This window comes from Schistocerca nitens, chromosome 4 (genome assembly GCF_023898315.1).
Source record: "Schistocerca nitens isolate TAMUIC-IGC-003100 chromosome 4, iqSchNite1.1, whole genome shotgun sequence".
NCBI lineage: Eukaryota > Metazoa > Arthropoda > Insecta > Orthoptera > Acrididae > Schistocerca > Schistocerca nitens.
The window spans coordinates 195490025-195515964 of record NC_064617.1 but is presented as its reverse complement, the minus strand read 5'-3'; the positions used below and the strand labels follow the sequence as shown (position 1 = coordinate 195515964).

Genomic DNA, 25940 nt, shown 5'->3' with positions numbered 1-25940 from the left:
TACTTTCACTGCGCAAATTACTACTGCCATATGTGACTGTGCTTCAGAAATGTAGGCGTTGTGTAATGTAGACACTCTAACTTAATCCGTATGTGGCACAAGAACAGTGTAGATCACCAATATTCAAAAATGGTTCAAATGGCTCTGAGCACTATGGGACTTAACTTCTAAGGTCATCAGTCTCCTAGAACTTAGAAGTACTTAAACCTAACTAACCTAAGGACATCACACACATCCATGCCCGAGGCAGGATTCGAACCTGCGGCCGTAGCGGTCGCGCGGTTCCAGACTGTAGCGGCTAGAACCGCTCGGCCACCCCGGCCGGCTATCACCACCATTACTTCAACACAAAATGTGACATATAAACTTTCAAAATAGACCGGTGCAGAATGTTCTCGTAGACATCATAAAACATGGTAAACTAGGTGTGGTGAATTCTATTGATTACTTCATTCACATTCATTTTTACTTACAGTTCTTTAACTCATACTCTTGTAAAGCTATTTGGCTACTTGTATTTGTAAGTGTTTTGTATCCTCCTAACCTTAATGTTTAGAATTTTGTCCTCGTCTCCTTCCCATCCGAAATGACTTTCGTACAAAATTCTACTCGGGGAAGACGTGTAAGGTGAGCATGTCATTTTTTATTTTTGTACGTTATCGATGTACACGTCAGAGAGAGAAAGTTATGTTACTGTTAAACAACCTTTGGTCTTGTTGTGGCACAGTCTTTGCCTCTGCGCACTCTGATACAATTTAGTTGAAGTGTGGCATATGATGGACGTATTGAGTAGTGCTGTGTTGCAGCAGTGCGCAGCCAGGAATGATTTGTCAGCTAGTTAACTTGCGCAGAGCTGAGAGAAAGACCACCCCACTTCTCTGAACCACGCATTAACATATCAACTGATTAAGCTGTGTGGTTTTAGTAGAAGTTCTCTGTTAACGTTGTACCTATTTCAAATCATTGTTCACTTTGTTAAGCATAGTATTGTTCAGACCAATGTTTTGTGTGAAGATCACGTGAAATTTTACTATGTCTTTTTGAATACATACTTCTTTCTAAAATCATTGTCTTGGAATGTCATTTCATAGGAACAATTACTCTCCTCACCTTACTGTTTAAAGAAGGTTTATCATTACGCGTTACCACATTGCAGCAGTTTGAATATTTATTTACAAATAGAAATCTAGCTTAGCCTCTGCCTTTTTGCTGTTTGCTATTATGCTTTCGAGAAATGTGCAACAGTATTTTCAAGACGCGAGGTAAGTGGAAATTTTAATTAGGACCAGATAACTGTTTTACTTCAGTTGCGCATTTAATGTAAAGACATGTTGTATTCAGACCAGCTATACAAGGTGTGATTGGAAAGTTTTAAGAATGGGCTTGTAATTGTACAATGGTGGTACTTCCATTCTACTGTGATGCATCTCCTTCAAAATAGTCCCCTTCTGACTGAACACACCGACTCCAACGGTGTTTCCACTTGTGGAAACACTCCTGGAGTTTTTTTCCTGAAGTGTGTTAAGGACGCTCTCCGTACTTGCCTGGATGTCTTCAATCGAGTCAAATCGCTTCCCTTTCAGTGAAAATTTCAGTTTAGGAAAAAGGTAGAAGTCCGCAGGGGCCAAATCAGGAGAATATGGCGGCTGTGGTAGCACAGGAAATTTGAATTTGGTCAAAAATTTAACGGTGGAGAAGGCACGATGAGCCGGAGCATTGTCATGGTGTAGCACCCGACTCCTGTCTTTCCACGATGCAGGCCTTTTCTTCCGCACCTTTTCGCGCAAACGCTCAAGGACACATTTGTAGTATTCCTGGTTAATTGCCTGTCCTCCAGGGGTAAATTCATGATGCACAATACCGGTAGACTGGAAAAAAATCACCAACATTGTCTTCACCTTCGACCGACTTTGTCGTGCATTTTTCGGTCGTGGTGAACCGGGAGTCTTCCACTGCGAAGACTGCATTTTGGTTTCAGCATCATACCCATATATATCCACGATTCGTCACCTGTAATTACCCTATTTAACAAATCTGGGTCATTTTAAGTCCGATTAATCAGTTCTTGGCACACTTCAAGTCTGTATTGTCTCTGGTCACTTGACAACACTTTTGGAATGAATTTTGCGGACGCTCGACGCATGTTCAGATCTTCAGTTAAAATTGCCTGAACTGCATAGAAACTTAAATTAAGTTCATCAGCCATTTCCCTAATTGTAAGTCTACAATCAGAGCGCACCAAGTCGCGAACTTTTACAACATTTTCATTCATTTTTGAGGTGGAAGGACGGCCAGACCGTGGTTCATTTTCAAATGATTCGCGGCCATTTTTGAATCTGTTGAACCAGACAAAAACATCTGACTGGCTCATACAAGTATCTCCAAAAGCTGTTTTTAATAGTTCGTAAGTCTTAGAAGCTGATTTCCCGGTTTTAAAACAAAATTTCACACAAACTCGTTGCTCCGTTTTTACGTCCATTTTCACGCATACAGAATCTGGCAACAAGCCCTAACAGACCCGCACTCATCCATCTGCCACAATGAACTGAATAAAGAAAACGCTTTTTCCTGTCACAGGGCGTTCAAATACAATACAATGATTCAGTCCCCACCCCCCATATACCTGCCCACCAAACCAGTAAACAGTAGCAGATACATTTTTAAAACTTTCCAGTCACTTTCAGTTCAAATTATGTTCTGTTTAGTCAAAGGTTAGTACACGAGTTTAAGTTGAATAACAGTTTGGGGTACATAGTTATGGTAACACATAGACTTTTGTAGAATGAGTGATAAATTTGGGCTAAATTTCATAGAGAAGCATATAGTGGAGAGGTTACAAGTGATTGTCCACTATACCACACCAAATGTTCACTGGTAAACGATGTTGATATTCTCGTATTGTAGTTACGCAAGGATTCGCCTATGCCCACGTGTGCGTGTTACTAGTGTTCACAACAGAAATTCTGAGAACTAAGGTAGTCTACAGGTGTTCAAATGGTTCAAATGGCTCTGAGCACTATGGGACTCAACTGCTGTGGTCATCAGTCCCCTAGAACTTAGAACTACTTAAACCTAACTAACCTAAGGACATCACACACATCCATGCCCGAGGCAGGATTCGAACCTGCGACCGTAGCAGTCGCACGGTTCCGGACTGCGCGCCTAGAACCGCGAGACCACCGCGGCCGGCTCTACAGGTGTCAGTTCCTGTTCCTTCTGCAGGTGAAATGGCTGCAGTTGCTGTCTCCCGAAGCAAGCGCCATGCAGTTGGTTGAGAAATCTTACAGAGGCACTTATACTGTAGGCACTTTTGGTCAGATCTGCATCTACTATTCGCAGGATGTTCTCAAAACGCACTCAATCCAGTTGAGGCCGACCTAACCATGGTGCACCGCCAATGCCATTTTCCCTTAAACGGCTGTCCACAACTGTGAATGTCTGGTGGTTTGGTACTCTTCTGTTTCGAAACATTTCCATATAACGCCGTATTGCTGCTCTTGCAGTGCCTTCTCCTGCGCCGTAAAGGAGGTGCACATCCGCACATTCACCGTTTGAGTTCGCCATCGTGCCGTACACTAGACTAAACTACCAATAGAATGAATGTGCGTAGAACGTCGGTGCCGCTACATTACAACAGCGTCACGGAGTACAACGGACCACAGAAGTCAAGTAAACAGACATTTCGTGCCAGAATCAACCGAGCAGTGTAGAGGGGTGTTTATAGTAACATCAGTCGAGATGCAGCCGAACAAGACACGCCAGTAGCCTGTACTGACCATGGTATAATGCCTACCTGAAATGACGTAGTGTGTCATACCTCGGAACTAAACCAATTCCAGACTAAACTTTATTTTACATTGTACTTTTATTTTGATATATATATTTCACGCACAAAGTGTGTAGAGTCACTTTAAATCATCCTACTTACAGGGTGTACACAAAGTCCGGGAAAACTTTCAATTATTTATTGCACAAGAACTAAACATTGTACAGATATAATACCTATTGCATTTTGAAGAGAAACTCTGAAAGTTGTTTCACAAACATTCGATATGCGAACCATGAGTGACCCGGCAGACGTCAATACGGTAATCGAATTCATGCCATACCCGTCCCAGCATGGCATCGTCAACTGTGGCAGTCGCTTCCCGTGTTCTCTCCCGGAGCTCTGCTACATCACGTGGTAGAGGCGGTGTGTCCTCACAGAAAAATGTCACACTGACAAGGGGAGGCCGCCAATTGTGAAATTCAGATTCGATTCATAGTGCGCATAATAAAAGCTCATGGCCAGAGGTGTAATGTGGCAAAGCACCAAGATGCACTCCTCAGCCGTTGTCGAGAAAATCGACAGTTAAAGAAACCGTTGCCGTGAAATACTCTCTACGATCAATAATTTTCTACACCGTCGTGGCGCAGCGGTACGCGCTCGGGTTCGTAATCCGAAGGTCGCCGGATGGAATCTTGCGCCATGCAACATTTTTTTTAATTATTAGTTTATTGTAATTCAAATATATATATATATATATATATATATATATATATATATATATATATATATACTATTAATGAATTGCTTATGCATGTTGGTGAAGGCGGATCGCTCTCCAATTGTACCGCCTCCATTTTTCCGTTTGTTTAACAGGGTGTACCAAAGCTCTCACGTCCGCACTGATTTTCGACGATGTTATAAGTTGCGCTAGGGACCGCATCTACCTTCTTTCGAAGTTAGCAGGCAACTACGCTGTTATGCGGCGGCTCGTTTCGGCCCATTCAACGTCTGTCCTTCAAGTGTAACGAGCGAGTAACGGAGTTTATATTTCATACCTGCCACAGCAAATTTGTGTTCGTGGGGTTTCTATTCTAATTCGAACGTTTGACTTACGCTATACGTATTCGTTTCGCAATATCGTTTCTACGTCTTCCGTTAACTATACATGGTTAACATTATGAAGACAATTAATAACATTTGTGAAATACAGCTTTGTTTGCGGAAAACATAATGATGTTCGAAGTCGCCAGTTTGTCCACGACAAACGACTTTCAACAACTTATTATATGCATAATTATTGCAACTGATTGCCGGGAATTATATATATATATATATATATATATATATATATATATATATATATATGTATGTGTGTGTGTGTGTGTGTTTGTGTGTGTGTGTATACAATTTTGAATTACAAAAAAAATACTAAAAAGAATGTTGCATGGCGCGAGATTCGATCCGGCGACCTTCAGATTACAAACCCTAGCGCTTACTGCTGCGCCACGACGCTGTAGAATATTGTTAGTCGTAGAGAGTGACAACAGCTGAGAAGTGCATCTTGGTGCTTTGCCACATTACACCTCTGGCCATGAGCTTTTATTATGCGTAGTGTGAATTCAATCTGAATTTCACAATTGGCGGCCTCCCCTTGTGAGTGAGATCACCACGGGGAGGCCATTTCATGAAACAGCTCGCTCCGCACCTGAAATCGCCATGTTTGCGACTAGCACTGACTATCGGCAGATTACCAAACAACGCTGCGGCGGTATACATGAAAAAAAACTTTCAGGGTTTCTCTTCAAAATGACATACGAGAGGCGTTTGAAAAGTCCGTGCAAAGCCCGAGAGATGGCACCACCGGCGCATGTCGAGGTCATGTTTAGTTAGTAGCGTCTTTGGAAATAACGCGCACAAAGTTTCAGCCATATTGGTCTATTTCTTTGTGTTTGGCATCCGTGTGAATCAAGGAAGTTGAGTGATTGTCAAAAAATGGACGAAGAAGAATTTCGTGTGGTGATTAAACATTACTTTATAAAAGGCAAAACGCCTCAGGAGATTATAGAGAAGCTTGATAAACATTATGGTGACTCTGCACCTTCAATTAGAACAGTTTATAAGAGGTTTCAAAATTTTCGAAGTGGCCATATGGGCATAAGTGATGCTGACCGTTCTGGACGCCCTGTAGAGGTTACGACTCCAGAAATCATTGATAAAATCAATGATATGGTGATGGATGGCGGAAGAATTAAGATGTGTGAGATTGCTAGTGCTGCGGGCATCTCGAATGAATGGGTACATAATATTTTGCATAAACATTTGGACATGAGAAAGCTTATCCGCAAGTGGGTTCCGTGATCGCTCACGCTTGACCAAAAACGGAATCGTGTGAAGTGTTGCAAGGATGGTTTGCAGCTGTTCAGGAAGACTCTTCAGGATTTTAAGCGACGTTTCGTCACTGTGGATGAAACATGGATACATTACTATACTCCTGAGACCAAACAACAATCTAAACAATGGGTTACCAAGGGAGAATCTGCTCCAAATAAGGCGAAGAACAGTCCTTCGGCCGGAAAGGTTATGGCGACTGTCTTTTGGGATTCACAAGGGATAATCCTCATCGATTATACGGAAAAGGGTAAAACTATTACAGGTGTATATTATTCATCGTTATTGGGCCGTTTTGCCGGCCGGAGTGGCCGAGCGGTTCTAGGCGCTACAGTCTGGAACCGCGCGACCGCTACGGTCGCAGGTTCGAATCCTGCCTCGGGCATGGATGTGTGTGATGTCCTTAGGTTAGTTAGGTTTAAGTAGTTCTAAGTTCTAGGGGACTGATGACCTCAAAAGTTAAGTCCCATAGTGCTCAGAGCCATTTGAACCATTCGGCCGTTTGAAAACCGAGCTGCAAGAAAAACGCCGGCGATTGGACCGCAAAAAAGTCCTTTTCCATCACGACAGTGCACCAGCACACATCTCAGCAGTTGTGGTCTCAAAATTAATGGAAATAGGATCCCAACTCGTTTCACATCCCCCCTATTCTCCAGACTTGGCTCCCTCGGACTACTATTTGTTCTCCAATTTGAAGAAATGGCTGGTGGTACAAAGATTTTATTCAAACGAGGAGGTGATTGGAGCAACCAATAGCAATTTTGTAGACTTGGACAATTCCTATTATTCGGAAGGGATCAACAAATTACAACAGCGTTGGACGAAGTGTATAAGTCTAAAAGGAGGAGGCTATGAAGAAAAATGAAAAAGGTTTACCCCAAACACGTAAGTAGTTTTTATTTTTGCACGCACTTTTCAAACGCCCCTCCTACGTATGATATCTGTACAATGTTTGGTTATTGTGCAATAAATAATTGAAAGTGTTCCCGGACTTTCTGTACACCCTGTAGTTGCGTACATCATGGCTTGGACGATTGCTCACACTAATGCTGCCTACGGACGGCGTGAAACCATCGTTACAGGTTCCTTATACTGGTCCAAACCGTGTTTTAAGACGAGATTCGCGGACTTTGGGAATTGGGTGAATGGAATAAACACAGCCATCTCTCTCGATCGCGCCAAGGCTGCCAATATCTTTCAGGAGACGCTTACTGCTGAATCACCAAGAAGACAGATTCATATTCCGGTACCAGCACCACAAGCACGGAGGAAACAACCCGCTGATGCACAACCGCATTCGGTGCGCACGGTTCGTTCTGGACGTCGCATGCATTTTTCTATGTGTTTTCTCGACGACACTCGCTTTCGCCTCGGGGGCTGCTGTAGCGACTGACAGCTGTCGTCTGCTGTGTGAATGGTGGTGTTTCCACGGCTGTTAAAGTTGAATTACGCACCAACCAGCGACGCTGCATACAGCAGCAGCAACAGTGTTTATTCTTCGACTATTGTACTACTTACTCTAGTCCATGAATTTTGTACATAGTTACGTAGTTTTTCCTGTCTCGACTACCCTGATGTTTAGGGACTGTTCTACACTACTAGCCATTAAAATTGCTACACGACGAAGATGACGTGCTACAGACGCGAAATTTAACCGACACGAAGAAGATGCTGTGATATGCAAATGATTAGCTTTTCAGAGCATTCACACAAGGTTGGCGCCGGTGGTGACACCTACAACGTGCTGATACGAGGAAAGTTTCCAACCGATTTCTCATACACAAACAGCAGTTGACCGGCGTTGCCTGGTGAAACATTGTTGTGATTCCTCGTATAAGGAGGAGAAATACGTACCATCACATTTCCGACTTTGATAAAGGTCGGATTGTAGCCTATCGCGATTACGGTTTATCGTATCGCGACATTACTGCTCGCGTTGTTCGAGATCCAATGACTGTTAGCAGAATATGGAATCGGTGGGTTCAGGAAGGTAATACGGAACGCCGTGCTGGATCCCAACGGCCTCGTATCATTAGCAGTCGAAATGACAGGCATCTTATCCGCATGGCTGTAACGCATCGTGTAGCCACGTCTCGATCCCTGAGTCAACAGATGGGGACGTTTGCAAGACAACAACCATCTGCACGAACAGTTCGACGACGTTTGCAGCAGCATGGACTATCAGCTCGGAGACCATGGCTGCGCTTACCCTTGACGCTGCATCACAGACAGGAGCGCCTGTGATGGTGTACTCAACGACGAACCTGGCTTCATATTGCAGGTCCTGTACGGGCCTTTCTGGATACAGAAAATGTTCGACCTGCTGCCCTGGCCAGCACATTCTCCAGATCTCTCACCAATTGAAAACGTCTGGTCAGTGGTGGCCGAGCAACTGGCTCGTCACAATACGCCAGTCACTACTCTTGATGAACTGTGATATCGTGTTGAAGCTGCATGGTCAGCTGTACCTGTACACGCCATCCAAGCTCTGTTTGATTCAATGCCCAGGTGTATCAAGGCCGTTATTACGGCCAGAGGTGGTTGTTCTGGGTACTGATTTCTCAGGATCTATGCACCCAAATTGCGTGAAAATGTAATCACTTGTCAGTTCCAGTATATTTGTCCAATGAATACCCGTTTATCATCTTCATTTCTTCTTGGTGTAGCAATTTTAATGGCCAGTAATGTACATTCCTCTTGACTGCACGTGTTATTCAAGTTCTCACATTCCTGATTCCCGAGAGTGCTAATTTGGCTTCTACCGCTCGACTTGATAGTACATGTACAGGGTGTTTTCATAACAGTCGCACTGGAGTCGCATTCGTGAGGACGACGGTTCAATCCCGCGTCCGGCCATTCTGATTTAGGTTTCCCGTGATTTCCCTAAATCGCTTCAGGCAAATGCCGGGATGGTACCTTTGAAAGGGCACGGCCGACTTCCTTCCCCATCCTTTCCTAATCCAATGAGACAGTTGACCTCGCTGTTTGGTCTCTGTCCCAAACAACCCAACCCAACCAACACTAACAGACGTCAGGCACATTTTCTCCGGTGTTTCACCGGGCTTCTGCAGTTTTGTTTTTGTATTATGTACCTGGAGTTAACCCAAACAAAGATAGCTCTTTCCGTCTTTCACGTGGCGCACAATGGCGACGGGAAGTGTCGGTTTGTTTCCCATTAGAAATACTTGTTCATCTTCGCTAGTGTGAAACACATCTCTTCTACTGAACAAGTGATCACAGGTCTTAAGGTATGCATTTTAAAGGCCATGTATACTACAAATTTTTTTCTTGTTTTGAGCCATATTACCTCTGGAATGAGATTTTCGCTCTGATTTTCCTCACAGCTTTACTTCTGCCAGTACCTCACCTCCTACCTTCCAAACTTTACAGAAGCTCCCCTGCGAACCTTGTAGAATTAGCACTCCTGAAAGAAAGGATATTGCAAAGACACGGATTAGCCACAGCCTAGGGGATGTTTCTAGAACGAGATTTTCACTCTGCAGCGGAGTGTGCGCTGATATGAAACTTCCTGGCAGATTAAAACTGTGTGCCGGACCGAGACTCGAACTCGGGACCATTGCCTTCCGCAGGCAAGTGCTCTACCATCTGAGCTACCCAAGCACGACCCACGCTCCGTCCTCACAGCTTTACTTCTGCCAGTACCTCGCCTCCTACCTTCCAAAGATCCCGAGTTCGAGTCTCGGTGTGGCACACAGTTTTAATCTGCCAGGAAGTTCCATGTTACCTCTTCCCTAAATAAGGAAAACAAAGAGCTTGCAGTAAAAGATATGTGTTCCATAGCATCGAAGATGAACAAGTGCTCATATCTCTCAAGGAATGCTTTCTTGTTTTTGTGTGAGGAACATGTCCCTAAAGGTTGTCGGTGTTTCTTTGGGGCATCCTCTATCAGTACCGACATTTAGGCAATGGTTTAGTGTGGCATTCGCGTCTTTCCGACGTGCACGCTGTAAATGCGGAAACGTGAACTTTGGAGACGTTATTACCAAATGTGTCCAAACAGGTCCAACGCGTTATTATTTTTTTCTTGGCTGCCGAAGGAAAAACACCGGTCATTCATCGGAGAATGAAGAGCGTGCTTGGAGGATGCAGAGGTGTCATTCATCGTCCCCCGTACCAAGAAGTTTAAGAGCCAGCCATCCGCTGGAAAGGTGATAATCAACCCGTTCTTTGATTACCGAGGCCCATCACTGGGGAACGGAACTGTGCAACGCTGGAGAAATTACGGGGTGCAATTAAGGCGAAACGTTCGGGATAATGGCGAAAAGGGCTGCTGCTGCTTCATGATAAAGCATGTCCTCATATCGCAAATGTCATAAGACAGAAGTTACGCCAACTCAAACGGGAGAGATTCGAGAGCCCGCACTATAGTCCTGATCTCCCTATGCGGTTATCACGCCTTCGGTCCCTTAAAAAAGGCATTGAAGGGTCGACGATTCCTGTTGGTCGAGGATATACAGCAAGCAGTAACGGACTTCTTCACGCAGCATGACATGGTGTTTTATCAAACGTGTATTAGCAGCTTGGTGCCAGTCGTATGTTTGCCTCAATGATCACGGCAATTTCGCCTAGTTGTCATACCGATTCGGGTCTGTACGGGCTTCGAACGGAATTATTTTGATCACCCCTTATAGTTAAATTTTCTTTTTCAGTGCGCAGAATGCTGGTGGGGAAAATACGCAACTGGCTTGAAAGAAACAAAAGAGAAATTAAGGAGAGCTCATTTTCGAAAAAAATCTTCAGGTTGATAGGATACTTACCAAGGGACAAGAAGGAGGATTTTAATGCTTGTAAAACATCAATGACTCTTTCAACAGGCAGTAGATAGGCAATCATCTAGTTTTACTAGGACCTAATAGTTCCCTTATTCTACTTCAACGAACTCTCAGAATGGTTTTAGTTTTTTAATAAGTGCGGCATAAATATGGAAGTGTATGTAAATTTTGCCAGTTATGATCTTTATATCAGTGGGTAAACCATCTGCTCCAGTTTGAACAGCATTACGGATAATATGAGCAGGACATTCTACACCGTTTACATTCTTTTCACTCTTTTATTCTAACTTAAAATAAAGATCCTTTCTACCCTTCCTTTTTTTCCCTCTCTAATAGGTATTTGTACTGTCAGCCGAAATCGCTACAACGTTTTCTTAACATCAGACTTTTACAACACCCCTAAGAGAAACGAAGTCAAATGACCTACACTTTCAACACCAAAGTTCACCAGCTCCAACAGTCTCAATACAAGGCCTTTATCAGGATGATAAAATCTAACCACTAAACGAATCAGCGTGAAGTCAACGTTGCTGGAAGACTGTCATCACTGATATATACTGTCCTTTTTTCAGTTCCTTCATTATGTGTTTCCTAGCAAGCGGCACAATCATGTGCGTGATAACTGATTTCGTTTTAATGTACATGCACGAGAACTTCTCGTTAAACAGTGACAGTCCATTGACTTGAAACTCTGAGCATCCATCGCTATGTGGTATGTAAATATGGGTTCTTGCGCCAAAAATTGCTTATCCATGTCTGAAACTACGTTCACTGATAAGCATCTATCAGTTTTGATCTTGAAGAGTTGACCTGAAGAGCAGCTGTATGTTTGTTACACTTGCGTGAGGTACTGCGAAGGCACGTCCTCCGTGTCCAGTGCTAAATTTCTAGTTTTCTTTTGACTGCTCCTTTATTGTTTTATAACGTAACATGATCATGCGGGTCTTCCAAATTCTCATTTAAATACCTACGGTGCTGTTATTAACACAAGTAATATCGCCTTCAACAAGGCAATAAACTGTAACCTTTATTTCGCTATAGCCCGACCACTTCATTTGTGCACGGAATTGTGGAATTCTCACGGTGAGAACTCTGTACATTCAGCGTTCTCACCGTGAGAATTCCACAATTCTGTGAATTCTTGCAGCGTCATACTGTTTAGTTTGCTATCGCGTTTTCCCATTGTTTGATAATATTAAGTTTATCAAAGTCACTGCCACAAGCACTGGAAAGGTTAAAATACCGTACAACAGTAACACAATGACATTATAAAGGGCGCAATTGTTTACAACATCGTGGTGTCATCGTGTTTGCGGCAGTTTAGTTTTTCGATTGAATGAAGCGTAACACCTGCGTTCCAAAACATCACGCGAGCGAAGTATTGAAACAGGACAGGTGATTAGCCTAGAAAAAAAAAAAAAGAAAAAAAAACCTCGCGCTAAGAAAGACGAAAAACAGTGACGTCCAACGTGGTTTTGGGGACACGGAGACATTTTGTTAAAGGTTGGGACTGCCGCAGAAAACTCGGGACGAATGGGAGGCCTGCCCACTTCTGGTGTCTTTGTTTCTGTAAACTAATAAACCACATAAATTCTTGTACCCAAGATTTTCTCTCGACGAAAATGATGGATTTAGGCCATTATCAGTATAAAAGTAGTGGGTATCCCCTAATAAAAAAAGAACAACCACGAAAGTTTCTGCCTATACATTTTAGATATTGCACACATATAGAGATTAAACAGGTATCGTGTACAAGATACACACTGCTTCACAGAAAACGCATCATAACTGTTCATAGTTCTTGTCATTCGCTCATTCGACCAGTCTCACCAGTTGAACAACTGAGAAGACTAAACCAAGTGTTGTTGCAGCTCGAAAATACAGTATATTACCGCGCACCGCCCAGATCTGGGTTGAATCATGCGTCCAGTACCCCTGATCCTTACGGTTTACTATTGTTCCGATTCTTAAACATAAAAATACTTCTTTTACTAAGATGCTTATAGAAGAGGCAGTCCAATGGACACGAGACAAATGGAAAAAGTAAGTAAATTGTAATTTCGAAAGTAATTGTCATAACTGTTAATACTTTTGTCCCAATGTGACACAAAACGATCAATGCCTTCATGAAAAAATGTTTTCGATTGTCTACGGAACCATGGTTATACCGAGACGAGAACCTTTTAGACCGAAGCAAACCGACCGGCTCGAATGTCTTTCCTCAGCGGTTTCGACTACTCTGTAAAAGTTTCGCTGCGAAGCCTTTCACATCCTCCATATAATTCCGATCTCTCGCCATATTTTTGGAGCCCAGAAAAAAGACGTTCATGGTCGTCGGTTTAATTCTGACTAATCAGTGCGTGCCAGTCATGGATCTGTAGGCAACCACAAACATTTCCCTAAGGCAGCATTGACCATCTTGCTTCACAGTGGGATAAATGTATTAATAAATATTGTAACTACTTTTGAAATAATAAACAGTTTACTTACTTTTTCTCGTCTGTCTCCCTTTCATTTGACTGCCTCTTATAGATTCTCATCAGCAAATGAATTTATTGTTTTATGACGTAACATGAAACTGCTGTTCTTCCAAATTCTCATTTAAATACCTACGGTGTTGCTCTTAACACAAGTAATATCGCTTTCAACAAGACTATAAATTCTAACCTTCATTTGCATATAGCCCGACTCAGTATTTACCCTATTATGTTTAAAGAGAAACTCATTCGATAATAAACAAAATGTAGAGCGGCTCTTATGAGGTATGTGTGAGCGGTTTTCGGTGTGTTACACAGAAAATCTAGAAGTAAACATACTGACGGATAAAAGACCTGTACAATAATATTTAACGCCCAGGCCGTTCGAAAAAGTAATTGCAACTTGAATTTAGTGGTAGCATGTAAGTCTCACGCAGTACATTCCACGTATTACAAAACAATTAACAAAACATGCGTGGTGCGTATTAAAGAAAAATGTAAATCGATTTGTGAAGATAAAAGAGACACCTACGCTAAGCTGTGTAGCAGAAAAGTGATAGACAGAAAACCTTGCTTTAACTTTATATTCATGGTACGTATACATCAAAACTTTAAGCAGAGTATCCAACGCTCTGAAAGAATATATTAAGTTTGCCACCGCTATAAGAACTCAGGCAGCAATCTAGCAGGTTCAGTCTGCTTCTCGGAAGTTCCGCAAGCAAAGATGTTAGGTAGCCATAGAGTCTCACCGAAGGAAACTCTTGCGTTCCCTCACAGATGGCGCGCCAAGCGCTCAAATCAATTGTGTATCACATACCCGTCGGCCGTCAGCTGAGCAGAAGCGAAAGATGGCTGCAAGCAGCATGTGTGCGGTAGGGTGATCTGTGTTTTAGTGAGTGAAATTCTCGTTTTCGAAAATGAATGCGCACAATCAAGGATCCCAGCGCTTCGCGGACTATTTTGTTATTTGTGGATTGAATTTGGACTCAGGACTTGAACCAGACAATTTTTCAGGTAAGTGATCGTGAGATGATTTTTGACAATCAGCATCAATCAGTGTTCTTCATGCCTTCAAGACGAAATTTTATTTTCCTTTTTTTGTCTGAGATTCCGAACAGTACAAGCGCCAGAAGTTGGTGAAAGTTCGTCCTATTCTGAATGTCTGCTGTTAAATTAATGCGAATGCAGTTTTGTGTATTGTTGATATACTGTAAATTTCCAATCATTGAAGCGCTTTTTATGCGTGATTTAGAAAACCTAATCCATCGAGATCTGACGATATGCAGAGTCTGTCGAAAATGATGAATTATAGGACACTGTGGTTGTTTTGAATGCATTTGTAAAATAAAGATTCATGTTTCGTTCATAAACAGACATAATTTTAGCTGTCTCTGTTCCAGCCTCATGGTCCTTACCCGCAGTCGCGTTTGTTATTTTTTTTAACATTGTTTGTTGGTGCATTATCATACCGCAATTGATAAGACTTCCAATTTTGGTTAGTTACTATCATTTGCTGTTTGTTTAACAGGTTTTTTTTTTTTTTTATTTCGCGAGGCATAACGTGAAATATCGCAGCTGATTTCTCGATAATTTTCTAAGAAGCTTTCTCGACGTCCTCAGGAACAGATGTATTTCTCAGAACGAAGATGAGTGTTGCAGGTAATAGCTGTGGTGCATTTCGCAGAAGAAAATCGTTGAATTAAAATACTTGTGTTCACAGATTGACGTTACGTATGAAATGCGATCCTAATCAATAGAAATATACCCAAAAATATTTATCACTGGAGTGTTTATAACGCGTGACATCTAGGCCTCTAAAAACATAAAACTTGATATTATTAGACTAAGGTCAACGCATTCTTAGTTCATCGTTCGTGTGACGTACAACAATGCGTCAGTGACGCGTTTAATAACAGCATATATCATGGCAATATGTAGTGCTTAGAAATTACCAACTTTAATTAAATATATTGGTACTGGCGCTTAACATGAAGACATACCCTCCGATATTGTTTTTGCTGTTACATTATGACTTCTTAAATCTTGCATGACCGGAACGTATCTGCCTTGGCCTTCATATTTGTCTCCTGGATCAAAATAGTCTCCTGATACTTCGTGTAGTTGTGTGCTGTGTGGCTTCAATAACTGATAACTACTTCAAGGGTGTAGTTTTTTTTATTATTCAATTCTATTTGTAATTATCACTCCAATACGTAGATAAGGGTAACATGAATTATTGTCCTAAAGGACGGGGAATAAATGAACTTTGCGTATGTTGCAATATTATTTTTTTTATAATTTCTTATTTCATAACACATATTTCCGCTCCTAATTGTTCACATAACCTCTGTCACTGTATTATGTTGTATTAACCACTGAATATTTTTTCGCCTTTAATAAGAGACAAGATTATAAAATACCTGAAACGAAACAGTCGGTGTTATAAAACGCCGCTCTGTGGACAAAAGGTCAACAACGTTTGCGCAGAGCTTAGATATTAATAGTGTACGGCAGTTTCACGCTACATAAAACAGCTGGGCGGACAGCGATCGTAAACATCATGCCAAACTTAACCTAAGACTGGAAGCGCTTAAAAAGCCGTCTCTCATTGGTGTAATCATATAATTAATTTTTAATTTTGTTCTTGTTTCATTGTTAGATCCTGGAGTTACATGTATTTATATTTCGTTGGAAGACGAGTGTAGCGATGGAGACAAGTGTTCTTCAGAAGTTGTACTGTTTTCTTTTGTTGGAAGCTTTTGCTCTCAGTGGATCCTGCATTATTAATACTGACCTTCATGTTTAGATTAAGTCTACTGGACGTTCAGATCTTTGGTCGTATATATTATTATTATTATTATTATTATTATTATTATTGTTCTCGATTATTGCCCTTTAGGAGAGTGTGTAAACTTTTGAGTCAAACACTGCTTCACTTACTTTTCTTCTTTCCTTTTATCCCCCAAACCGCTTCATTAATTCACTACGTTTTTTTTTCTTCTTCCTTTCGTCTACCCATTTTTTCCGTCTAGTTTCTTTCGTTGAGACTTTTCAAGTTTCTGGTCTTTTATTTTGCTTCTTAATTGCTTTCTTTCCTCAGTTTCTCCTCTCTCAAATTGTAAATCGTTGCAGGTTTTCTTGTTTTACTTTCAACTAACTTTGTCTCTGATTTGCTTGCATTAACGATGTTAAAATCTTCTTAGTTGTTTTCATCCAACTTACATAGGTGTCCGTAGAACGGTAGGTGTCTTTTCCTAATGTTATCCGTGATGTGTGTTCATCGAGTTCCTTTGTAGCTCGTCTGTCCGTTCCATCTCGGAGAACAGTGCCGTAGAATTTTCGTTCTTACTTCCCTGTGGCTCGATTTTTATCGTTCATCTAATTACTGTGGTTTCTGCCGTATGAAAGGCTTTTGTAAAACAACTGCCTTGTAGTGTCGTAGTTTTGCATTACGAGGTATTGCTCTTTTGATGTAGTTATTCCGTGGCAGTTCGTACGCATTTTGCAGTTTGGACATAGTTTCTGTGTTAAAGATTCTGTTCAGCCCTGTGGGTTGGACGGTTTCTTCTAAGTACTTGAAATCAGTGACCTGTGAGATTTTTCCATACTGTGTTTTCAGTGGGAGTTTTCCGGCGGGTGGTTTGGTGTCCATATACTGAGTGTTTTCATAGGAAATCTGGTGTCTAGTTCTAAAGGAGATTTTATGTAGGCTAGTTTATCTACTAGTGTTACTTTTGCTTCATCTTTGTTATTCGTAAATATAGCTAGGTTACCGACAAAAGCCAGGCATTTCACAGTGACTCCTTTTCCAGTTTGGATATTTTTGACGTGCTTTTTCCGTTCTCTGATTATTTTCTGCCAGTACGCTGTTGAACAAGATTGGTGCCAGTACGCTGTTGAACAAGATTGGTGATAAGCCATCTACTTGTCGGAATCCTGTGTGAGTTTTGAATGTGTTTGAGATTTCTCCCATAAATTTCACTTTTGACGTGGTTCCTGATATAGTTTCCTCTATGGTGGCTCTGACCTATCCGTCGACTCCTAATTCTTCGAGGCTGTTAAACAGAGTTTGTCTATCAACAGAACCGTAAGCTTTTTCTGAATCCACAAATGTGACTTACGTGTTTCGGCGTCGTCTGCGTGTATTATGGTCTTGAAGTTCCAGATCTTCAATACAAAACACTTTCCTCATTGCGGAGATTATACAAGCCGTACCTCTATGTTTTCGCTGTTTCTATATTTAATTTTACCCTTCCATTGGAGAATTCCATATCCTTTCAACTGTCTGCGACAGCGAAAGCTTTCATTTGTGGAACAGTGCGTAGCTTTTGTTACACAGCAATAAGGTTTGCTCCGAAACACGTTTTAGTGAATATTGATCGCAAAGTAACACAAGCTTGTTGTCGTCTACGTTGCCACCATGTTAAATGTATTATAGTATATTGAATTTGTCACGGCAACGAATATCTATTTCTCGAGTGAGCAAAGCATACCGTAGTGTAACCTCCTTTATATTTTTGAGCTTTGGACTTTTATTCAGATCTTAAATATAATGACACAGTAGGATACGAATTCATTGGCATCAAAAGTAGACATTCTGTATGTATCAGATTGACCTGTGGATAATCCGTTAATAGAAAGAGGCTGGTGTTGAGTGTCCTGTGAAGCTCAGTAGAAAAGGGACTAAGGAAACAGATCAGAAATTACCGAAGGAATCATCCCAGCATTCACTGGGGGCGGGGGCAACAAAAGGCCTTGATCAGGAAGACGCAACAGCGGTTGCAACACACTACACAGACAATTCGGACTTTGTGTTTTAAGGTTTCCGTTAATAACTTCAGAGAACATGCCGTGATGGTTGTTCAACAAGACCACGTGAGATTTGCACATCCGTCCTTGACAAGATGAGTGCTGCTTCGTCGCTAATGACAGTGGTGTCAGTCTCTTTCTAAGGAATTCATTACTTCTGGAAGACGCCCATAAGATACTGCAGAAGTTCTCAATGTGGCGCGTTAGAGTGGGAGGCGGGACGCGGTAATAACAAGTCTTTATGAGCACATAAAATGTGAATAAAAACTGTAATTTTCTAAACAAAGCTTTTATACGTAATAAATGTTAAGCCATAACCAAAATATTTTAAAAAGAAAAATAAGTTTACGTTTTTAAATTCTTAGACGTGGCGTGCAACATTGAAAATTGTAAGGTATCGATTTGAGTCAGCATCTTACGAGCAGCCGCTTGAGTACACTTGGACATTAGTATACCACTGTCCAGACGCTTCTGAAGTTCGTTAAATGCAAGTATAATATTACACTTCCATAAATTTCACGTATGTTGGTGAAATATCTGTTCAATCAAATAACTGGGAGTGGAGTAAATATTGATGTATTTTTTTAAATCTCAGTGTAACGCAAACAGAGTTGGTAAATACCTCTAAAGAACTAGAGGTGAGGGACGTGAAGACAGTCGCCTCAGGCTGGAGGAGGGGTATGTTCAGAAACTTTCAAAACGATATTTTTCAAACAGGCGTTAACTGCGCTCCAAGACCACCCATGTCAGTGTCTCTACTTCGGAGCAGAGTTTGAAGTGACATCAACATCACCATTAGACCCAGAAGAAGGCCGCTGCAATCGTGGCCGAAACGTTGGCTTTTCTATAGCAGCAGTAGTTTTTACATTGTGACGCGGTACCAAACGCAGAAAACTTTTATGTCGACATCAAACTGGTTTCCGACTGCGTATAAAAAACGTATCAAATAATATTTCAGAGTCTCCCCTTCCCCCCGCCGCCCACCGCCACCACCCGGCGGCAAGTAGTAAGAAAAAAGAACAAAGTTCAAGACTGAAGTCGCTGGGTGTCTTTCAAGGAGTCACACAAGGATCTACTACCGGGAAATCATTCATCTAAATCTGTTTTGGCGTCACTTTATCAAAACCAATTTCCAGACGTGGGATCTCAGTGCGGAGTCAGTGATTGATCCCACTTGCAGTGTCGCCCGTGCCCCTTCTAGTGCAAGATGGACTTCGCAAGAACTACCACCAGTGCACTTCAGGCTGCCAAGTTCTGATCTGCGTCCATGTTGTATTTTGTTTGCTGCGACACGCTAAATAAATAACGAAGGCCCTATCATTATTTTCAGAAAAAGTTGTTTACATAATTTTACTTTCTCAAACACCTTGCCGCGCGGAGTGGCCACGCGGTTTGAGGCGTCATGTCACGGATTGCGCGACCCCTCCCGCCGGAGGTTCGAGTCCTCCCTCGGGCATGTGTGTGTGTGTGTGTGTGTGTGTGTGTGTGTGTGTGTGTAAGTCTAGGAACCGATGACCCTAGCAGTTTGGTCCCTTAGGAATCCACACAAATTTGAACATTGTTTTTTTCTAACACCTTCAGTGTCTCTCTTTTCCACTGTAGTGTAGTACAACTTCGCCAGTTGCGAAGAAAGCATTAGTATTAATTTATTATTGAAATAAACTCTGTTTAATGCGAGCCCCTTGCGAAGTTCGTAAACCATAAAGTGTCGGAGGATAACGAATCCGAAATACAATTCTTGCGAGAGTAATTCCACTAACATTGCTACACAGCAGAAGAGGAACTTTGCTTACTTTCGCGACTGAAGAGAGATATGTTTCAAGACAAAGGTAGAAATGCCTCCATATTTTGTCTTAAAAGGTTCTTTTAACGATTTTTACTAATTGTTGTTTAAACCTTTTTCGAAACGTCAGTAAAGTATATAGAACGACCATCTGATTTTAAGATAAGACCTTCTCCACGACATATGCCGTTCCGGCCTTGTGGATACTAAAGATAACAGCTTTGACTGTTTTGTTTCACGCTGGTTATAATGAGTGTGTTTCATAGACCGTTACGAAATGATGCAACAATTCCTTTCGGTGGAATGCCTCATTAATTTTCATAGGTAGAATTAGGAAAGAATGGGCGGAAGTTACACCACGTTGAGGCGTTATCTTGCTAGTCCAGGCTTATTCAGAGACCTCAATTGGAAGAGTACTTTCAACGAAAGACAGTTATGCGTGTTCTACATATTAGTTTTCACTTTGAAAATTTTTCACCGCATTGAATGCCGCGGTAAAGCGTAATGAATAAAATTCTTTCTCGTTTTCATTCATATTTCGCGTCGGTTATTAACAACTACAGACAGCTTTTTGGTTTGTCAATTCATTTCATATGCTCACTGTTTTAGGCAACGTTATTCAAAAATAAATAAATAAATAAAATGGCTCTGAGCACATTATAGGACTTAACTTCTGAGGTCATCAGTCCCCTAGAACTTAGAGCTACTTAAACCTAACTAACCTAAGGACATCACACACATCCATGCCCGAGGCAGGATTCGAACCTGTGACCGTAGCAGTCGCGCGGTTCCAGACTGTAGCGCCTAGAACCGCTTGGCCACAACGGTCGGCGGCAATGTTATTAGGTTGGTGCATCAATTGATTGTGTTATCGTTTTGCATGTTGGTATTCAGATCGCTGTGGGTCTATTCATCACCTGAATTTTTTTTATTTGTAGTTCACTGTTGCTATTTGAGTTTACATTTCGTCGTTTGGAGATAGGTAATGGAGTTGCACATTCTAGAAAATGGAGTGACACGTGGATACTCGGAACATTTCCAACATAATCTTCCGTTTGAGTTCAACAGAGTGGTGACAGCAGCGGCGGCAGCCAGAAACATTTGCGCCGTGTGTGGGGGATAATGCCATTGGACAGAGTACGGCTTGTTTTAAGGAGGATCGTTTTGATATTAGTGACTCTCCATGGTCAGGAAGACCTTTGGGGTTTGCAGAAGATCGTTTAAACGCATTAATCCACAATATCCCACGTCAATGTTTTCGATAAATGCAAATGTTGTTACCTATGACCATTCCACTATCGTGCGACATTTTCATGCAGTGTGGAAGGTTCAGATATCGGGTGTATGGGTATAGCATGCTCTAAGCCAAAACCGCAGAAATCAGCGGGTGGTCATTTGTGCATCTGTGCTGGCTCGTCATAAATTGACCGTACCGCTACTTGTGACGAGAAATGATGTCTTTATGAGAACAGAAGAAAAAGATAGGAATGTTTAAGCCCAAACAAAGCAACAACTCCTTGTACAAAAGATAATACACTACTGGCCATTAAAATTGCTACACCAACAAGAAATGCAGATGATAAACGGGTATTCATTGGACAAATATGTTCTACTAAAACTGACATGTGATTACATTTTCACGCAATTTGGGTGCATAGATCCTGGGAAATCAGTACCCAAAACAACCACCTCTGGCCGTAATAACGGCCGATACACCTGGGCATTGAGTTAAACAGAGCTTGGATGGCGTGTACAGGTACAGCTGCCCATGCAAGATTCAACACGATACCACAGTTCATCACGAGTAGTGACTGGCGTATTGTGACGAGCCAGTTGCTCGGCCACGATTGACCAGACGTTTTCAATTGGTGAGAGATCTGGAGATTGTGCTGGCCAGGCCAGCAGTCGAACATTTTTTGTATCCCGAAAGGCTTCTACAGGACCTGCAACATACGGTCGTGCATTATCCTGCTGAAATGCAGGGTTTCGCAGGGATCGAATGAAGGGTAGAGCCACGGGTCGTAACACATCTGAAGTGTAACGTCCACTGTTCAAAGTGCCGTCAATGCGAACAAGAGGTGACCGAGACGTGTAACCAATGGCACCCATACCATCACGCCGGGTGATACGCCAGTATGGCGATGACGAATACACGCTTCCAATGTGCGTTCACCGCGGTGTCGCCAAACACGGATGCGACAATTATGATGCTGTAAACAGAACCTGGATTCATCTGAAAAAAAATGACGTTTTGCCATTCGTGAACCCAGGTTCGTCGTTGAGTACACCATCGCAGGCGCTCCTGTCTGTGATGCAGCGTCAAGGGTATCCGCAGCCACAGTCTCCGAGCTGATAGTCCATGCTGCTGCAAACGCCGTCGAACTGTTCGTGCAGATGGTTGTTGTCTTGGAAACGTTCCAGTCTGTTGACTCAGGCAGGGAACGAGTCGTGGTTGCACGATCCGTTACAGCCATGCGGATAAGAAGCTCGCGTTGATCGAGATCCAATGACTGTTAGCAGAATATGGAATCGGTGGGTTCAAGAGGATAATACGGAACGCCGTGCTGCTGCCAACTAGCAGTCGAGATGACAGGCATCTTATCCGCATGGCTGTAACGGATCGTGCAGCCACGTCTCGATTCCCGAGTCTACAGATGGGGACGTTTGCAAGGCATCAACCATCTCCACTAACAGTTCGACGACGTTTGCAGCAGCATGGACTATCAGCTCTGAGACCGTGGCTGCGGTTACCCTTGACGCTGCATCACAGACACGAGCGCCTGCGATGGTGTACTCAACGACGAACCTGGGTGCACGAAACGTCATTTTTTTTTTCCGGATGAATCCAGGTTCTGTTTACAGCATCATCATGGTCGCATCCGTGTTTGGCGACAGCGCGGTGGACGCACATTGGAAGCGTGTATTCGTCGTCGTCATACTGGCGTATCACTCGGCGTGATGATATGGGGTGCCATTGGTTACACGTCTCGGTCACCTCTTGTTTTCATTGACGGCACTTTGAACAGTGGACGCTACATTTCAGATGTATTACAACCCGTGGCTCTACCCTTCATTCGAACCCAGCGAAACCATACATTTCAGCAGGATAATGCACGACCGCATGTTGCGAAAGCATACATTTCAGCTGGATAATGCACGACCGCATGTTGCAGGTCCTGTACGGGCCTTTCTGGATTCAGAAAATGTTCGACTGCTGCCCTGGACAGCACATTCTCCAGATTTCTCACCAACTGAAAACGTCTGGTCAATGGTGGCCGAGCAACTGGCTCGTCACAATACGCCAGTCACTGCTCTTGATGAACTGTGGTATCGTGTTGAAGCTGCATGGGCAGCTGTATCTGTACACGCCATCCAAGCTATTTGACTTAATGCCCAGGCGTATCAAAGCCGTTATTACGGCCTGAGGCGGCTGTTCTGGGTTCTGATTTCTCAGGATCTATGCACCCAAATTGCGTGAAAATGTAATCACATGTCATTTCTAGTATAATATATTTATCCAATGAATACCCGTTTATCATTTGCATTTCTTCTTGGTGTAGCAATTTTAATGGCTAGTAGTGTACCTCTATTTTTCATTCGTTCATCATCATTTAATGTTTTTGCTCCATTTATAGACCAATCGGAACAAATTACGCACAGACTCACAAAGTTTGTGTAGGCCGTGTCTGCTTTCCCCTGCTGCATTCCATACATGAAAATTGGATCGTTGTTCGGGAGCAGGATGTCCATGAATAGCTGCAAATGGTCTCCATGTAGCCGAGCAGAACCATTTCCAAACAATGACCGGTTCAGTTTGACCAAAGAACCCAGTCCATTCCATATAAACACAGCGCACATCATTATGAAGCCATCACTAGCTTGTACAATGCACTGTAGGCGACTTGGGTCTTTCGCTTCGTGGTATATGCGCCACACTTGAACCCTACCTTCCGCTCTTACCAACTAAAGTCGAGACTCATTTGACCAGGCCACGGTTCTCCAATCGTCTAGGGTCCAATCGGGTCACGAGCCCAGGAGAGGCGCTGAAGACGATGTCGTGTTGTATGCAAACGCACTCGTGTCTGTCGTCTGCTACCGTAGACCTGAAGACTAAATTTCGCCGTACTGTCCTAACGGATACGTTCATCGTACGTCCCACACTGATTCCTGCCATTATTTCGCGCAGTGTTGCTGGTCTGTTAGCACTGACAACTCTATGCAAACGCCACTGCTTTCGGTCTCTATGTGTAGGCCGTCGACCACTGCATTGTCCGTGGTGAGAGGTAGTGCCTGAAATTCTGTATTCTCGGCACACTCTTGTCTCTGTGGATCTCGGAATAGTGAATTACCTAATGGTTTCCGTAATGGAATGCCCCAGGCATGTAGCTCCAACTACCATTGCGGGTTCAAAGTCTGTTAATTTCCGTCTTGCGGCCATAATCACGTTGGAAAATTTTTCACACGAATCACCTGAGTACAAATAACAGATCCGCCATTGCACTGCCCTTATATACCTTAAATACGCGATACTACCGCCATCCCTATATGAGCATATCGCTATACCGTTGCTTTTGTCGCCTCAGTGTAAAACGTAAGTTACAGCTCAAAGGTAAGGAAAGTGTCCTTTTTAGCTGCGAGGTGTGTTGCGTAGAAAATTTAGGCAATGCAGGCTACAAAAAAATCGGTAGCACTCGAGCCTTGGCCTGTCTTAGCCCTTAGGCGAGCTTATCGATGGAACCTTGTGCTTGTGGGAGCCGGAAGGTTGCGCGGCCTGTGGTGTCGTCAGCAAAAGCATTGTACTCGTAAGACGGCAGCCCAGACCAGCCGCTTATCGAATGACCTTAGCTCCGGGCAGCCGACCGTCGCCTCGTATCGACACCGCCCTTCCTGTTGTAAAGGCGCGCAGGGCGTTGGGGACACGGCAGCGTCTACGCTGTGCACACGTCACTTCAAACCACCACTCATCCAGAACATCATGAATACCCTGTGTTCTTTCTGCGCAAGCGGGGTAAAGCGGCACGTGGAAATTTCCTGGTGTGGCCCAATATTTGTGTTTGAATTTCTAAGAGCGAATTATCGAAGAGCTGGGAAGTTCTGCCGGTTCCTTTTGTAGTGTGCCCTGTAAGCAATAGTAGCAACCCTGTGTACAGCAAGCAGACGTGGGATAGAGGAATTCATACCATACGAGGTGCCCTTGCTGTGAGTTATGTCACTATGGAGAATGTCATTCGTGCGTATGGGAGAGATTGGCTGGAAACGAGTGACATTGTCAGGACTACCTTACGGAAGTTTAGTAGGACCGTTACTGTAAACAATATTACAGTGTTGTGCATAAGTAACTTTAGCATGATGTCACTGCCAAGTAAAATAGCTCGACGTAGCTTGGACTGTGTACAGGGTGGTCCATTGATCGGGACCGGGCCACATATCTCACGAAATAAGCGTCAAACGAAAAAACTACAAACAACGAAACTTGTCTAGCTTGAAGGGGGAAACCAGATGGCGCTATGGTTGGCCCGCTAGATGGCGCTGCCATAGGTCAAACGGACATCAACTGCGTGTTTTTAAATAGGAACAAACCATTTTTATTACATATTCGTGTAGTACGTAAAGAAATATGAATGTTTTAGTTGGACCACTTTTTTCGCTTTGTGATAGATGGCGCTGTAATAGTCACAAACATAAGGCTCACAATTTTAGATGAACAGTTGGTAACAGGTAGGTTTTTTAAATTAAAATACAGAACGTAGGTACGTTTGAACATTTCAGTTGTTCCAATGTGATACATGTACCTTTGTGAACTTATCATTTGTGAGAACACATGCTGTTACAGCCGGACGCAGGTTTGTGATTGGATTCAGGATTTCCTAGAAGAAAGAACACAACATGTCATTCTTAACGGTTCAAAATCTGCAGATGTA

The 25940-nt window shown here is 42.7% G+C and overlaps 1 protein-coding gene across 1 annotated transcript in view; it reads left to right on the top strand.

Moving 5' to 3' along the window:
- The first annotated feature begins 14276 nt into the window (after positions 1–14276).
- The window catches only part of LOC126251326 (DENN domain-containing protein 5B), a 524570-nt gene continuing 512906 nt past the window's right edge, over positions 14277–25940 (top strand). The window contains exon 1 of the mRNA XM_049951665.1: positions 14277–14441. Within this exon, the coding sequence (XP_049807622.1) occupies positions 14345–14441 (97 nt within the window). The 5' untranslated portion in view covers positions 14277–14344. The remainder of the gene's footprint in view (positions 14442–25940) is intronic.